This window comes from Colobus angolensis, unplaced genomic scaffold, assembly GCF_000951035.1.
Source record: "Colobus angolensis palliatus isolate OR3802 unplaced genomic scaffold, Cang.pa_1.0 Scaffold31, whole genome shotgun sequence".
NCBI lineage: Eukaryota > Metazoa > Chordata > Mammalia > Primates > Cercopithecidae > Colobus > Colobus angolensis.
In genome coordinates this window covers 3,833,052-3,850,265 of record NW_012116377.1, presented here as the reverse complement: position 1 = coordinate 3,850,265, position 17,214 = coordinate 3,833,052, and the positions used below count along the sequence as shown (strand labels likewise).

At 50.7% G+C, this 17,214-nt stretch overlaps 1 protein-coding gene across 1 annotated transcript in view; it reads left to right on the top strand.

Annotated features, from left to right (window-relative positions):
- Positions 1-17,214, top strand: part of IFT122 (intraflagellar transport 122) — an 88,345-nt gene that overhangs the window by 67,507 nt on the left and 3,624 nt on the right. The window contains exons 19-26 of the mRNA XM_011950847.1: positions 1,128-1,294; positions 3,930-4,101; positions 5,541-5,643; positions 7,635-7,775; positions 8,883-8,977; positions 13,556-13,656; positions 15,616-15,781; positions 16,719-16,830. Of these exons, the coding sequence (XP_011806237.1) occupies positions 1,128-1,294; positions 3,930-4,101; positions 5,541-5,643; positions 7,635-7,775; positions 8,883-8,977; positions 13,556-13,656; positions 15,616-15,781; positions 16,719-16,830 (1,057 nt within the window). The remainder of the gene's footprint in view (positions 1-1,127; positions 1,295-3,929; positions 4,102-5,540; positions 5,644-7,634; positions 7,776-8,882; positions 8,978-13,555; positions 13,657-15,615; positions 15,782-16,718; positions 16,831-17,214) is intronic.

Below are 17,214 nucleotides of genomic sequence, written 5' to 3'. Positions count from 1 at the left end.
GGAGGCGGAGCTTGCAGTGAGCTGAGATCTGGCCACTGCACTCCAGCCTGGGCAACAGAGCGAGACTCCGTCTCAAAAAAAAAAAGAAAAGCTCCACCTTTAAAAGCTGCCTTGACTCTGGCAAACTCCCACATGTGTATTTTGGGTAACTACCCTGAAAAGAGGTGATGTTCTAAAGCTGTTTTTCACACATTCTAGGGCCAGCCCAGAGAAGCTGGGCATACCACTTCAGAGGGCCCCTGCTGAGGCCAAAGGAACACAGGCTCTAGGCCTGACCCCTGAGCCTCCAGGACCACAGTCGTCTCTTCCTTCTCAGGTCCTCTCCTGAGCACCTTCCCTGCCTCAGATCCCCCCATGATCTCCTGCTGTCCCACTGTCGGATCAGGTCCTCACCCCTGCAGACCTGACCTCAGGACAGGATCCCTAACCATTCAGCTGAGAAGCAACTAACCAGAGAGAGGTTTGCTTGTTATCTGTTCCAGGCAAGTAACTGGGGCAAAGACCATGCAATGATTCCCTAGTTCAGGGCACAGAGTGTTTGCTGGTGATTCAGAGAGGGCATGGAGGGCACGGAGGGCCGGCAAACTGTAAGTCATTTTGTTTGTGTAAGTTTAGGGGAACCCATGCTCAGCCCACTCTGAAGCATGTGGTGTCAGCCATACGATCTGAATAAAGATGACAGGGCTCGATATTTGGAATTGTGCATCAGGTTGTCTCATTGCTGTTTAGGAATAATCATGTATTTACCAAACTATGTGAGAGAGAGACAGCCCGATCATGAACCCCCGAGCCTGCAGACTTCATGTGCAGGACCCCAAATAGTCTAGAAAGTGTTGTTTAACCGATGAACAAATGCCCATTTGTGAGACGGGAAGGAAGCACTGGGGGCCAGTGTCCTTGATTGACACTGTCCCAGGATCCCCCAGGAACACCTGCAGGGCAGCCTGAGATCACTCTTCCCGAGACCTGGGACTCCCCCCACTCAGCCCCTCAGGGACGGGCCCTGCCTGCCTCCTGGTTGCCTGCTTCAGCCATGTGGAGCCTGCCCTTGCTGCTAGAAAAGCCTGATGTAACGCTGGCACAGGAAGTTCTGATCCAGAGTGTTTTTGTTTGTTGTGCTTCCTCAGGATTTCCTTGGATCTGGAGACCCCAAAGAAACAAAGATGCTAATCACCAAACAGGCTGACTGGGCCAGAAATATCAAGGAGCCCAAAGCCGCCGTGGAGATGTACGTCTCAGCAGGAGAGCACGTCAAGGCCATCGAGATCTGTGGTGACCATGGCTGGGTTGACATGTAGGTTTTGGTCCCTGCCCCGAGAAGCATTTGGCAGCATGTCATCACATGTCACCTCTTGACTGGCAAGGGAACAAATAGTGCTTCTCTAATTATCTAAAGCTAATGTGATAGTGGCTAGGTTCTTAAGGAGACACAGAGATTGCACAAGGCAGTAGCTGCCTTCCAGGAGCTTGCGGAGTCATTAGGGGAAGGGATGGTAGGGACCAGGGAAGAGGAGACACCAGGACATCACAGCTGCCATTTGCTGAGCGCTCACTACAACCTAGACGCTGTGCTAACCTTCCAGGCATTAGGTTTTCCACCCATGCCATCAGGGCTGGTGTCTCCTCGCCCGCCTTGCAGATGATGAAACAGAAGCTAAAGGGACAAGTTACTTCCAAAGTCCAGGTAGCTGGAAAGTTGTAGAGCTGAGCTTTAGCCTCTAATCTGGCCAATGTCAATTCCAACTACATGTCTAATGGTAGGAACAAAAACAAGTTCCAGGGAAGAATTCTCATGGGAGGAACCATGGATGTCTTCTCTTAGGAGACACTCTTTGCATGAGGGGACCTTGAAGAATTCCAAGAGGTAAATAGAGATGGGGGGAAAGGAAATGCAGGCAGGAAGTACAGCAGGAACACAGCAAGTCAGCTCTGGTTGGAGTAAAAGACGTGTGGGAATGGGAGGGTGAAGGACGTGGGCTGTGGGTTGGGGGAAGTGGGCTGGCCACACTGGAAGGGCCTCCAATGCCAAATGGAGGTGCTTAGATTTGCCAATAGCGAGTGACCACCTACGGTCAGGGTTGTACAGTCAGACACCCCCTCAGGCAGGCGGGTAGAATGGAGACCAGATAACTGGCTAGTGCAGTAGAGCAGGAGGGAACTTGGTAGCTGAGGACATGAAAGAGAAGTAGCAGAGTTAGAACCAAGTGACCCATCCCAGGGTGGTGGGGCAGGGGTGAGTATCAGGCTGGCTTTGCTCTGTGGCTGCTGGTGGGTTACACCATTCGTCAAGGTGGACAACAGGGAGAGGAGGGGGTTGGGGTGGGGCAGCACTGAGACAGGATGGATTCAGCCTTGGGACTCAGTGCACCAGACCTTCATGGGGAAGGCTTTGTCCTCCCAGTCAGTGAGCTTCAGGCTCACGCATGCGCAAACACACATGCACGTGCTGCTGCGGCAGTCAGAGGACATGATGGGACAAGCTCCTGAGGGTGGCTTAGGCTGGTTCCTAAAGGCTGTTGATTCTTCTGGAAACAACGTTGTGGTCTACAGGTAGCAGTGGCCCAGCCAGGATTTGGGGATACGGAGGAGGCTGGTTAATGATTAAATTGTTTCCTTGAGTGCTGCCATATATTAATAATTGGTGTGTCGGCCCCTTACAAAGGGACCTTGGTAGATGTCCTACCACCCCATTTTCTTGTCCAATAGTAATTTTTTTAAGACAGAGGCACAGATTTTGTTCCCCACATTTTTCTTTAAGTGAAGGGGTTCATATAGAAGAGAGCCAGGCACATTTAGGGTCCCCTGTTCTCTTGTCTGGCTTTTCATGTCACTTTCATTTGTAAGTGCTATGTGTCAGGTTACTCTGAGGGTACTTGAGTAATTCAAGAAACACATTAAGCATGTTCTGTTCACTTTCCAGATGTGGCTATAAAAGGTGCCTTTCCTCCAGGGACATTGGGTGTGATGGGTGGGAAGGTTTCTAAGGCTTTAAGGCCTGTCTATGCCACCTTTCCCTAAAAATGTGTCCTTTTTCTGCTGAGCAGTGTTATTTTTAGATGCCATTATTATTCTAAGTGTAGACTGACAGGCCTCCGTGCCTTGCCTGTCTCTGAGACAGGGATTCATTACAGCTGCTTCTCCTTCCTTTCCCACCAAGACTAGCCTGGGTAGAACCCTTTCTCCTGGGAGAGTTAGTTTGACTCCAAATTCCAGCCTGACCGGAGAGAACAAGCGCATTCTATCTAGGCGTCATGTCCCCATGAGCAATGGGAGGGCTGCTCACCATGGGGAAGCAGTGGTGAGCCAGTGGGTCCCTGCGGCTCCTCCCTTTGGTCAGCACCGTGGCCAGGAGGACAGGGAAGACTTCCTACAGGCCTTTCTCCAGAGCTCAGAGCAGGCCCCACACTCACCTCACAGTCATTGAGGTATTCTTATGCCTTGGCCTCCACTTTTCTGTGAGAATTCCTGCACCTGTGGTGGAAAGAGCACTGGGCCACTTCCTGGCTGTTGAGTCTTGGGCTGGGTGCTTCACCTTCCCCCCAGACTTTATTCTTCTCATCTGAGAGATGGAAATAATAGTGCCCACCTCTTAGGGTGGTAAAGATTCTGATTTCATGCATGGGAAAGCTCATGGCATCATCTGGGTACCGGTAGGGGATTAGGAGATAATTGTTTCTGTGCCCTCCTGGATAGCTCAGTGACTTCCGAGAAACATACACGAGGTGGCTCACAGGATCCTGTAAAGGCCACCTCTCCTGGTCCCTGGTGATGTTTCTGGAGTGTGTATTCATATATTTAATAACTAACCACTGAGCAATTCCCAGGGGCCATGGCACGGTATCAACATTGGGGACCGCAGAATGAATGGACATACGGCCTGCCCTTGACAAGACCTAGAGCCCCTCCCCACCTGCCCCTTCCCTCTCCAGGTTGATCGACATCGCCCGCAAGCTGGACAAGGCTGAGCGCGAGCCGCTGCTGCTGTGTGCTACCTACCTCAAGAAGCTGGACAGCCCTGGCTATGCTGCCGAGACCTACCTGAAGATGGGTGACCTCAAGTCCCTGGTGCAGCTGCACGTGGAGACCCAGCGCTGGGATGAGGTGAGGGGAAAGCAGGCCTTGTGGGCTGGGGCCCCACTTGAGCCCTGGGATACAGGTGGGTGGGTACAGGGGTCCTTGGGGTTCAGATGGAGAGAAGCTGCCCTCATGATGAAAGGAACATTGAGCTGGCAGTCAGGCAACTTAACCTCGAATTCTCTGAGCCACAGAATTGTGGAGCGCCTTTCCACTTGTCCGTTCATTCAGTCATTGAGAAAATCGTTACTGACAGCCAGCTCTGTGCCAGGGTGGTGACAGGCACCGGGGATGTGAGTGTGAACGCGAGCGCTCCAGTGCCTGCCATTGGGCTGAGCTGCCTCTGACCAGCACCACAGGCTCAGACACGTGGCTGATGTGGAGATGCACCTGCGTGACATTTAAAACCTGCTGGGTAACATTTTGGCAGAAAGCACCATCTGTGCTTTCCAGATCCAGACTGCGAGAGCCATTTCAGGGGCCAGTTTTTTCCCTCCCTTCTCTGCCCCCACCCCACAACCACTGCTTCTCTCTCTGGTGTTGGGGGCTGTAAAGAATTAGCCAGGCCAGTGAGAAAAGTGGCCAGCCTGAGGCTGGCAGAAGCAGCTAATGCTGCCCCTTCTGTGGCCAACTCCCACCCTCCAGCTCGTCAGCTCCCTGTGCCCTTCAGAGAAATCCATCCCCGAGAGGATTAGGAGCTGTGCCAGGATCCTCCCCCAACTCAGCCACCCACCCGTCATGGTCCATTTTAGAGTGAAAGCACAGCCTTCACTGAGAGGAGCCATCTGACTGTTGTCTGCTCTCTGGATGGCTCCATTTGGTGAGGTGTTGAGGTCACTCATGAGAAAAGGTGGGGCTAGGCACAGAGGCAATGGTGGCTTCTCAAGAGAAATTTATTAGATTTCTGAAGCAGCACAGATTAGAGCATCTTAGAATGACTCAGACCTCACTGTGCATCAGGCAGACTTTCTCCCCATGGCTCATGTCCAGTTCTCCTGGCCTGACAGGTGATTCTGGGGCTTAGGTGAGAAGTAGTCAGTGGGTCCATACAGCTCAAAGCCCGCAGTCATCTTTGACAACTGATAAGAAGTGGTAATGATGATAATGTCAATTCTGTTTCCTTAGGTATCGCCTGCAATTAAAAGAAATCTGTTTGCAGCACTACAGGAGCCCACGCAAACCCTCAAAATAAAATGTTTCCAATTCTGTGCCGCTTCTGTGGTCCAGAAACAGACTGTGTTGTTACTGAATCCAGTCGCTTGCATATTGCTGTTAATTGCCTTTTGTTTTCGAAGAGCTGATTTGTTTTTGCGTTTCTGTGGGTAGTTTTTGCGGGGAGGCACTCTCCCTCTCTGAGTTGTCAGGCTGGCAAAATATGACATCCCTAATGAATTCAGCCAAGTGCAGTGTTTTCATGGGGGCTGCAGGGGCAGTTTTATTAAGACTTCATTTGCTCCTTCCCCCAGGCCTTTGCTTTGGGTGAGAAGAATCCTGAGTTTAAGGATGACATCTACATGCCGTATGCTCAGTGGCTAGCAGAGAACGATCGCTTTGAGGAAGCCCAGAAAGGTAGGCAACACAGACTGTCACCTTCTAGAAGGAGCAGGAGAAGTCACTGCCAAGATATACATTTCAGGAAGGCTACCAAGCCCTTCCCATCTGTAGATCCCAAGATAGATGACTTCATCCTGGGAATGTGATTGTTTGGTGGTGAAAGACTATGGAGCATGGAAAGACCATTGGCTTTGGAGTCACACCCTTCTGGGCCACACTCACTTGCTACAGGCCCTTAAGAGGTGCTGCCTCCTCTCCAAGCCTCTGTGGTTACTGAGCAAAGTGCTGTGCACTGCAGTGTATCTTCCCATTTAATCCTCACAACAGCCCTATGGTATAGCTACCATCATTATGATTCCCATTTTGCAGATGAGAAAACTGAAGGGTAAAGAGGTGAAGAAATTTGCCTGAAGTTTCATAGCTAGGAAGTGGCAGGGAGGTAATGTGAGCCAGGGTGCCATGAGGACAATAAGGGAGGATTGCCACACAGTGTGAGGCACGGTCTCACCTCTACTGAGAATAGAAACTCAGCTTCTATTTCTGGCTCAGATAAATGGGTGACTTCTGCTCCTCAAGATTTCTGTTGGTAAAATGGGCTGCACACAACATACAACAGCATCTGAAATTGGAGCCAAAGCAAGTATAGAACTTTCGCTGATGTTATTAATCATATTTTTTAAAATTGACTTCCCTCTCTGTGTCAGGCCCTGGCTGAGCACTTAACCTATGTAACCTTGAATCTTGCCAACAGCTGTGCAAGGATGAAGGGGCTAAATGTGCCATGCCAAGTCACAAATCTAGTCAGCAGCAGAGCCAGAATTAAACCAGTACCTCGCTGACTGGGGAACCTGATTTTTCTGTTTTGCTGCCTATTTAGCCTTCTAATTGAAGTTGAGTGTTTCATGTTCCATAGCATCTGATTTGCACTTCTATATGGTAACCGTTGCCACCTCCGGACACATTGCAGAACAAATGTCTCCCTGTTGGAGCTCTCAACCGAAAGCCCTCATTGAAGGATAGCACATTCTCTGCTGCTTCAGCATTTCCAGAGCATCCAGTTGCTGAAGTATCTGCATGTTTGGGCAAAACACATCAACCTATCCATCTGTCTGTGTCTACCCTTCCAAGAATCCATCACCATAGTAACTTGGTACTCAGACAAGAGATTGTATATGAGAATGGAACAAAGGCCAGACCTTCTCCTTCTCTGAAGGCAGAGGATTAGGATCATTTGAATGCCCACATGTACCAAGTGACATGGCTACAAGTGCTTGACTATCAGCCACCAACATCTCAAGGGGCTGGCCACATAGTAGATACTCAGAAAATATCTGTTAAACAGTGTAGGAATGATTGAGAGTTTTTTTGCTTGTTTTCACAAATGGTTGTGAGAACTGAGGTAGATCCTTCAAAGTGGTCACTGAAAAGCGGTCATTTGAAGAGAAACTGAAGAGTTGGGCTTGGTTCTGGGACCTCGGGTGTGACGCTTTACCTCCATCTTGCAAAGTCCATTTCATTGCTCATAAAAAGGGGGATAATTTTCCTTCTTCATAAGTCTGTGGTGAGGATCCAGTGAGGTGATTAGCAACAAAAGCATTTTGCAAACCTCCAAGTGCAGTAAAGTGGCAGGTCCTGTTTGTATCACCTTAGGAGTCACAAAACTTTGCCCTGGAATGAGCAGGGGGCAGAACCTCACTGAAGATGAGCAAGTTTCACTCTTAGACTTTGCCCTGGAATTTGGCCCCTCCAGTTTTTCCTTTCTGCCATGCTTTTCAAAGTCGGTCACCTTTTCCCAGCCAAAAAGGAATTTGTCTTACTGTACTTTTTCCAGGATGTAGCCTCGGTTATTTAGAGAAGCTCCATCCCAGCAATGAAGCACTGCAGATGCTCCAATGAGTGTCCTACTTCCAAAGCAGCCCTGTGCAAGCCCCACAGAGCTCCATCCTGCCTCCTGAGTGTCATCCTAAATTGCATGTGCTTTTTTCCTCCCTCCACCACTCCTACAGCATTCCACAAGGCCGGGCGACAGAGAGAAGCGGTCCAGGTGCTGGAGCAACTCACAAACAATGCCGTGGCAGAGAGCAGGTTTAATGATGCTGCCTATTATTACTGGATGCTGTCCATGCAATGCCTCGATATAGCTCAAGGTGCGTAAACATCAGCCAGACCACTGTTTTCCCAAGCCCCACTTCTGATAAACATCAGAAGAGCTGGAACATTTTAATTAAAGCTCTGGGCTTGTTTATTGGGTGTATTGTCCATAAGCCTGCCTTGCAGTGGCATAATCTGGTGTGTCATCTTTTTCCAGTTTGCCCATCAGAATGGTATGAGGACCGTCCTGGGGTTACAGTTGGCAGGTCTAGCCCTGCATTGCTCATTCAGAGCATCTCTCTCCCGTGCTACCTGGGAGCCCATAGCTGGACCTGGGTGAGCACTGGGTTTTACATTTTTTTAATTAAATGAGAAGATGAACAAGAGATGACTTTACAATAACGCACTCCAGATTCTTACTCATCCCAGCCAGGAAAACAGTTTCAATACTGCTTTCTTTCACAAGACTTCCCAAGATGTACTGAAGGAGCCCTGGAAGTGGAAGAGAAAGATGTTCTTTTCCACTGGAAAAGGCCACATGCAGGGGTGGGAGAAACACTGGAATGGAGGCTGCAGGTGACTTGTAACAAGTCACAATCCTTCCTGAGCTCTGCATGCCCATCTGTCCTGTGGGAGTCCCTTGTCCTGGTCCCTTTGGTTGCTGGGAGCCTCACAGAGTCATGCTTACAGTTTGAAAATTGTCAAGCCCAGGTGTAAGGTCACATTTTTGTGTTCTGGCCAGTGCCTTATGCTTCTGATAGGAGCAGCAGAGGGAAGAGGCATAAGATAAGCATGAATACAGTTGGTGTCTGCCTGCCCTTGTCCCAGCAGGCTCTTCTGACACATCTGGGGTCTTGCTGCAGCTGTCGCTTCCTGAGGGGAATAACCTGGGAGGGTGCAGTGAGAGATCTGCAAAAAATATCCTCAAACTCCCTGGCCTTATGCCCTGCCCACCTAAGACTTCACTGTCCTGGAGTGGCCCTACTCCTAAGCAGAGTACCTTTCCCCTCACTACACTTTGTCCCTCACCCTGGCACAGACACTGTGTGGTGGGAGAACTGATGCCAGCAAAAGTACTGTTGCCTGGCCCCTCCTCCTGGGGCCAGTTGGCAGCCACAGACACTGTTTGATATGTTTCCCCTCCCACCCGCTGCACACAGCAGATCCTGCCCAGAAGGACATGATGCTTGGCAAGTTCCACCACTTCCAGCATTTGGCAGAGCTGTACCATGGCTACCATGCCATCCATCGCCACACGGTAAGGTGGCTGGGTCACCAGCGCCTGAGGGTACCGTCTACTGTGCTAGGGGTCCTGGGCATGTCTAAAGAGCAGCAGACTGGATGGAATGTAACCCACTGGTCACAGTGAACTGCTGAGGAATCTTGGTCTCCGCTGGGGAGAAAAAGTTTGATTTTCCTTGATTGACTATTTGTTTGCCATTCATCAAGTAGTGGGCTGCTGAATTGTAATCCAGAGCTGGAATGGGCCTTGCTAGTTCCTCAGTGCAGGCTTTGATGACTCGGGGAAACTCTGCATTAACCAGCAAGGGGGGGCGGGAGTTCCATGAGGCCCTCTCCTGCAGTAGGGCGAAGACCCAGGTTAACCAAAGGCTCGAGTTCCCTCCCTGGCCCTGTCAGTGACTTGTGTATTCTTCAGCAATTCACTTTCCCTCTCTGTCCCTCAGTTTCCTTCTCTGTGAAACCAGAGTGTTGGCTTGGTCTCCAGAAAGCCAAATAGTTCTTTTTAGTCACTCCCTGATTCCTTTGAGAAAACCATTTTAAATCTGTCTGGTGGCAATGAGGAACAGGTGATGGGTTGTCAACAGCCTCTTCATCCACTGTATCTCCTCAATCACCCAACAGATGTTGAGCACTTAGTACCTAGTAGGCAATGTACTGAGGGCTTCATTGTATCAAGTCATTTCCTCCTTTCAACCACACTTTGAGGGAAGGACTGTCACCCCCATTTTACAGATGATAATGAAGCCCTGGACAGAGAGGTCTCACAGGTTATTAGGTTGGTGCAAAAGTAATTGCGGTTTCAGACAATTTTAAATCATTATAACTAGGCTCAAACACATCTTTATTAATCAAAATAGGAACCATTATGATCAACACGTTTTTGCCAATGAGAAATAAGTTTATTTCTGTAGTGTAAAAATTCATACTTTGGGATTCAATGAACTCTTGGAAAGCATTTTCTACATCCTGCTGGTTGTGGAAGCATTTTCCCTGCAAAAAGTTGTTGAGATGCTTGAAGAAGTGGTAGTTGGTTGGCAAGAGATCAGGTGAATATGGTGGATGAGGCAAAATTTTGTATCCCAATTCATTCAACTTTTGAAGCATTGGTTGTGTGACGTGCAGTCAGGTGGGTGAAGAAGAATTGGGCCCTTTCTGTTAACCAGTGCTGGCTGCAGGTGTTGCAGTTTTCAGTGCATCTCCTCCGTTTGCTGAGCATACTTCTCAAATGTAATCGTTTCACCAGGATCAGAAAGCTGTAATGGATCAGACCGGCAGCAGACCACCAAACAGTGACCATGGCCTTTTCTTGGTGCAAGTCTGGCTTTGGGAACTGCTTTGGAGCTTTTTCTCAGTCCAGCCTTGGAGCTGGTCGTCACTGGTTGTCATATAAAGTCCACTTTTTGTCACACATCACATCTGATTGAGAAATGTTTTGTTGTTGTTGCATAGAATAAGAGAAGACAATACTTCAAAACGACTATATTTTCATTTTCGATCCACTGATGAGGCACCCACTTATCGAGCTTTTTCACCTTTCCAATTTGCTTCAAATGCCAAACAACCGTAGAATGGTTGACATTGAGTTCTTTGGCAACTTCTCCTGTAGTTGTGAGAGGATCAGCTTCGATGATTGCTCTTGCTTGTTGTCAACTTCCCATGGCCAGCCACTATGCTGCTCATCTTGGAGGCTCTCATCTCCTTTGCAAAACTTCTTGAACCACCACTGCACTGTACGTTCATTAGCAGTCCCTGGGCCAAATGCGTTGTCGATGTTATGAGTTGTGTCTGTTGCTTTATGACCCATTTTGAACTCAAATAAGAAAATTGCTTGAATTTGTTTTTTGTCTAACATCATTTCCATAGTCTAAAATAAACAACAAGTAATAACTCATTAGCAAAAAAACATAAAGCGAGAAATGCCCATTGAAATGATGTATAACATAAACACATTTAGGAATGTATTCTGCTATCAAACAGCAAATTCCAGAGCCAATATATGAGTCTCAATAGGCTGGCACTGGAGCCTGTGTTCCTAGCCTTTCCCTCCCTCTCTCCTTTTAGAGAAAGCAGGCTAGTATGTTGGTCTAGTGGGTAAACTTGAGAGTCCTCACACACAAATGACACCGTGTTATTTACCTTCTCTGGCCTTCACTTCCTTCTCTATAAAATAGTGATAACAGCAGTATCTACTTGATGGGATTATTGTGAGGATTAGACGAGTTAATATTGGAAGAGTACCCAGCATAGAGTGACCCTAGGTGGCAGCTGTCCTTACTGCTGCTGCAGGCAGGGCTTCACACCAGCTTTCCCTGGGCTGCTCCCTGCGGCTGGGCGTCTGGCATTTCTCTTTTTTCAGAGATGAGATCTCTGTCGCCCAAGGTGGAGTGCGGTGGCATGATCATAGCTCATGGCAGCCTCAAACTGCTGGACTCAAGTGATCCTCCTGCCTGAGCCTCCCAGAGCACTGGGATTACAGGCATGAGCCACTGCACCCAGCCTTTCTGCAGTTCTTTGACCTCTCAAATGCCCTGCCTTCCACCTTGGGCACTTCTTTCCCTCTCATCTGTGCTGACCTCTCAGCACATTTTTTGCTTCTTGGGAAAGTCTGGCAAGAAGGACTCCTGACAGGCTCTGTGCAGGCCAACCATCAGTCTAGTGTCACATCTCTTCCCACAGCAGGGTCAGTGATCTCAAGGGACCTCATCTTCCCTTACAGTCTTTGCCTTTCCTGAAACAAGACCCCCTAGGGTCCCTCATCTCTATCAGGTGCTCACGTGGAGAGAAACCACCACAAAAGGAGCCCAGACTCAACTTGGGCTGGAAGTCAGGGCCCAGCTCAGCCTCAGTTTGCCCAAGCCACTCCGGAACCTGGCTCTCAGCTCCTTCCCTTAGACTTTTCTCCTGCTGCTCCCTGTCCTCTTCCTCACCTGGGGTATGGGGCTGAGGGCTCCTGTCTCTAACAACTGAGCTCTGCTAATACACACAGGACCTACATGGGACTAGGAGCTAAGGGGCCTCAGACCAGCTGGGGCCCTGGCTCTTATCCCAGCTGAATTTTCTTAATTGGGCCATTCCTTCGTTCAACAAATGCCTACTGTGTGATAGACCCTGTGATAAGACCTGATGACACAGTGGTGAACAAAACATTGTCCCTACAGTCAGTCCCAGTCTAGCAAACCGGGCAGTCCCTCAGGGGTAAAGTTTAGAGGCCTGTGAAGAGACTTCCTGGAGGAGGTGGCCCCTCAGCCAGAAGGCGGGAGAAAAGTAAAAATGGGACAAGTGAAGCAGAGGAGGAGGAGGAAAGGTGTTTGTGGCAAAGGTCACAGCCTGTGCAAAGGCCTGGAGGTGAGTGGTAGTTTGTGGTTCAACATCCAGGTCCCAGGAGAGCAGCACTGATTCAGGGCAAGACTGGAAAGGGAAGTTCAGGTCCTTCCTGGATACATGGCTTCTTTCCCAGAGGAAAGGACTCCCCTCCTACCTATTGTTTCTGGGACGTTACTTAGCTTCCCTACCTAGTGCAGTAGAACCAGAGACAGACTTCATCTTGTTCTTACCTTGGAAAGGATGTGGTCTCAGGTTTTCTTGAGTTCTTGGAGCTAACAAAAGCTATAGAAATTTAAGTGTGAATTAAATAGAAAATGCTAAGCTCTGAACTGAAGAAGTGTAGAGCAAAGTGAGTCCTCAGGAGTTTAGACCAATTAGGGGTTAAGCATTGGTGGCTCAGTGATGAGTAGGGCGTCACAAGACCCTTCTTCAGTGCTCACAAGAAAAAGGAGTGGCTGGCCTGCTTTAATCCTCACTATTTAAAGCTTTATTAGAAACGGGTAATCTCAGTTTATGTACAGTGTGCCAGATGCCTTCAAAATAAGGTATTCTTGACCTTTTATAGACCCTCACATAGAAAATTCCCTATTTGTCTTCTGAGCTTCTGGCAGCCTCTAGGTACGAAAACCAATCATTCCACTAATGTGTGCTAACTGCCTCCTGTTAGTGCCTATGCCAGGAGCCAGGGAAATGGGTCAGCAGTTGAGGAACTCCACGTATGTGCTCATTTGGTGGCACATCAGTCAAGCTGCTGTTGGAAAGCACAGAAGAGGCATGTGGGTTCATGCTGGAGAGGGCTAAATGCCCTGTTGAAAGACAGGCTTATATGAATCAGTGGTTATGTCCTAAGTTGCATAGAGGTCTTCTCTTTTAGAGCTAATTGGAGACAACTTGAGTAGTTTAGAGAAACGGAGTCATTACCAACTCCAGAGGCAATACAGCTTGGAAGAAAGACGTTCTTGGGCTTTGGAATCAGACCTGGGTTTGAATAGGAGTTCAGCTCTCTTCTAGTTGGTGACTTGGGCAACTCATCTATCTAGGTGTCGGTTTCCTCATCAGTACTGTGAGGATAAAAATGCAAACCACAAGGTTATTATGTTAAAGACCAGATGAGACAGTGACTGTATGGCGCCCAGCACACAGTGGGTACTCAATAATCAGAGCCGCTCTTGTGGATGTCACTCAGAATTATTGGTGTCTGCCTTTTGGCCTGGCCCAGCAGCAGCTCAGTTGAGGAACTCAATCCCTGTTTGCTTTTCTCTCACTGCAGGAGGATCCATTCAGTGTCCATCGTCCTGAAACTCTTTTCAACATCTCCAGGTTCCTGCTGCACAGCCTGCCCAAGGACACCCCCTTGGGCATCTCTAAAGTGTATCCTTTCTCTTACCCCTCCCCTGTCCCAGTTCTTGTCTAATGGCCCCAAGAAATTCCTTCCAGAGCACTTTCCTGGCAGAACCTTCCTCTCTCAGCAGCCCTCAGGGAAGAGAGAGAACTCACCCTCCCGCTGCTGTTTGGCTGTAGAGGCTCAGCAGGGAGGCCCAGGGGCCCAGGCCAAGAGAAGATAAGTTTTCAGGGCTCTCTGAGCTGAGCCCAGCAATAGGTCTCTGGCCAACACACTGTCCCAATTCCTCCTAAAACCCACAGATGAAGGTGTGACTGAAATGGAAGAAGCACCAGGCCTTCAGGCTTGGAACCTTGGGCACTTCCCCAGACTGGGGACGAGGGAGTGTTTGTTCAGCCAAGGTATACATAGCACCTGCTATGCCCCCAAGCCCTGGGCCAGGCACCAGGTGACAAAGCTGCCATCAAAGAGGGAGGTCACAAGTTAGGGCCTACTTTGATGGATGTTTGCTGTGTCTGTGAGTGGAATGAGGCTGAGGTCAGGGCCACGGTCAGGGAAGTGTACCTGGGGGAGGTGATGTCCATCATGCAAGTCGAGGCAGCCAGGGATGATGGCAAAGTGGATGTTCCAGGGGAGGACCCAGCATGTGGAGAGGCAAGCAAGGCATGTGGGAGGGTGTGAGGGGCCCTGAGTGGGAGGGGCCGGAGAGGCAGCAGGTCCCAAGGCCTGAGGGTGTACCTTTGGGTTTTCCTCTCCTTCTGTGGACACTGAGGGCCACAGTGGTGCCATAAGCAGAGCAGGTGCCTGAAGGGCCTGTGCAGCTAGGTACTGGATCATTGCCAGGCAATGATCCAGATTTTTAAGGTCTTGGATGTCATGAGACATAATTGTCCCTGTTCTTTTCTAAATCTCACTGTACTCTCAGCTCCTTCCCAGCCCTAGCACCACCTTCCCTCTGTAAGGAAAACGCATTCCACTGGAAAAAACGCAGAGCTCTTTGTTGTAAGAATTGGCCTTGCTAGAGGATTCCAGGCCCATTATTTACATTTCAGAGGAAACAACCCCGAATCAAGGGATGCCTTCCTGGAGTCAGACCTCTGCTGCATGCATCTCCGTCTTTCCCCATAGGAGCAGTCAGGGCTATGCCTGTGGGGGCTGAGCACCTGTACTCATCCTTTGCAGCAAGTTCTGTTTGAGTCAACAGCTTGATGGGACCCCTGCCCTGAGCCTTACCCTGTGCCATCCCCTGGGGACCTGGAAATGGCTCCTGACAGTCATGCTGGAGACACAGAAGGAAACTCTCCACAAAGCTGCTGAAGCGGATGGGGCTGCGCTGCAGAGGGCAGGAGCAGGAATACTGGGAGGGAGGTGGGAGGAAGGGCAGGAGGGCCTGGGAGCAGCCAACATCGGAGGTGACCTGAGAGGAGAGCACAAAGGCTCATCAGCCTCTGGCTGAGGAGCTCCAAGGGGGCCCCAGAGTACAGGCGAGGCTGCTACTCAGAAACTGCCCACCAGGCCCTTGGGGAAGGGCATGCAGGCAGAGTGGGGTACACCCAGGGGCCTCAGAGCAGGGCTGAGTGTGGCTCCCCAGGGAGTCTTGACCAGGCCTCACCTGGCAGGGCGAGAGCAGAGCACCGTTCGTGCCAGGCGTCCTAGAGGGCCTGGCTGGCAGGTTTGGTGAGGCAGGAAGAGCCATTTTGGCCTAGTCAGGGTGCAAGATGAGCCATCAGCAGGCCCAGAGATGCTAAGCAAGGTTAAAGTATTAATGGAAACTATGCTGTTTTTATATCTGGAAAAATTCCTGGGCCTTGCCATCCAAGAAATAACACTCACCTCTTACAAGCACACAGAGCCTTCCCACAATCCTTCCTCTGCCCTCCTGGCACCAGCACGAGCTGTGTTCCAGCCTGGGGCTCACTTCAAGGATAGGCAGTGCAAGCTCCTAGGCCTGGTGTTGCCCCTGCTGTCCTTAACCCTGTTCACGGCAGGAAAATACTCTTCACCCTGGCCAAGCAGAGCAAGGCCCTCGGTGCCTACAAGCTGGCTCGGCATGCCTATGACAAGCTGCGTGGCCTGTACATCCCTGCCAGATTCCAAAAGTCCATCGAGCTGGGTACCCTGACCATCCGCGCCAAGCCCTTCCATGACAGTGAGGTGAGGACGCAGCACCCTTGGGCAGATGGCTTCTCCTCTCCCCGAGGCCATCTCATGCCTTCTTGCCTGGCCTGGGTTCCGTTTGAAGAGAGACAGCTGCAGCTCCCTCTAGGCTCTGTGCCCCCTGCTCAGGCCTGGCCATGCCAGCTCCCCTGTGCTTCCCTGTCCACCCCCTGTTCTCCCTGCAGTCCCTCCCGGTGCCAGCTCACAGTCCCCGACCCCAGCCCCAGCCCTCAGCCCGGTCTCCCTTGTTCCTTGCCCTCCCTTAGGCAAGCCCCACACCTTTGTGCCCAGGTGGCTCTGCCTTTACCCCAGGCCTGGCTCCAGAGCTGACCCTCACTCTAGAAACCTCTGCCCTTTCTGGAACCAGGCTGTGTTTCTCCAGCAAATCTACCCCACACTCCCAGCCCACATTCCTTCAACCCAGCCATTTTCCTTCTTTCACACCCCCTCCCTCAAGCTCAGAGCAAGGACTTGCATCAAATAGACCTGGGTTCACATCCTGGCTCCACCCTCTCCTAGCTCTGTCTCCATCTTTCTGCACCTTGGGTTCCCCCTTTCCCACAGGTAGTTGTGAGGCTAAATGAGCCAGCACAGGCCATGTGCTCTGCACGGTGCCTGGAGCACGGTAAATGGCTGGCTAATGGTGGCAGCGGCCACTGTCATTCCTGCCAGGGGAGCAGTGCCGTTGAGCGCTGCCTGTGCAGGTGTCTTGGGCACAGGGCCCCAAGTGACAGGGCTTAGGTGTTTCAGCAGGCCTTTTATCCTGTTTCCCCATGGCATGGAGCCCCTGGGCCCGGCGCCCCTTCCCTGCCTGCCCACCCAGGTGGCCTTTCCTCTTGCCGCCAGGCCTCAGGGGCCCGTAGCCAGAGTCCAGGGGGAGGAGGATACGTGCCTGCCCCAGCCTGGCCCTCGGGAGTCCGTGGCTGTTTTGTAGGAGCTGGTGCCCTTGTGCTACCGCTGCTCCACCAACAACCCGCTGCTCAACAACCTGGGCAACGTCTGCATCAACTGCCGCCAGCCCTTCATCTTCTCCGCCTCTTCCTACGGTGAGTCCCTGCATCCTGAGCATGTGGGCGGGACAGCCTGTGGACCACTACGCTCACTCCACTGCTCTCTGGCCTCAGGACGTTGGGCAACGGCCAAAGGCCTCTGAATGTCCCTGTTTATGAAGTGAGGACACTCTGACACCCACCTGCCTGACACAAGGAGTCACTGTCGGTGTTCCTATAGATAGGATCCACTGCTGCCCAAAGCTGAAGCACCCACTCTGGGAACCTGGCACGGTGCTGTATATAACCAAATGCCCCAGGAAGAGAGTCCAATGGCTCTTCATTCGGACTGGGAGGCTGAGATAGGTTTTCAAGGCCCAGCTCCTTTGATGTTGACAGAGGATCAGAAGCCCCTTCCCAGGAGCTGAGCAGAGGCCACAC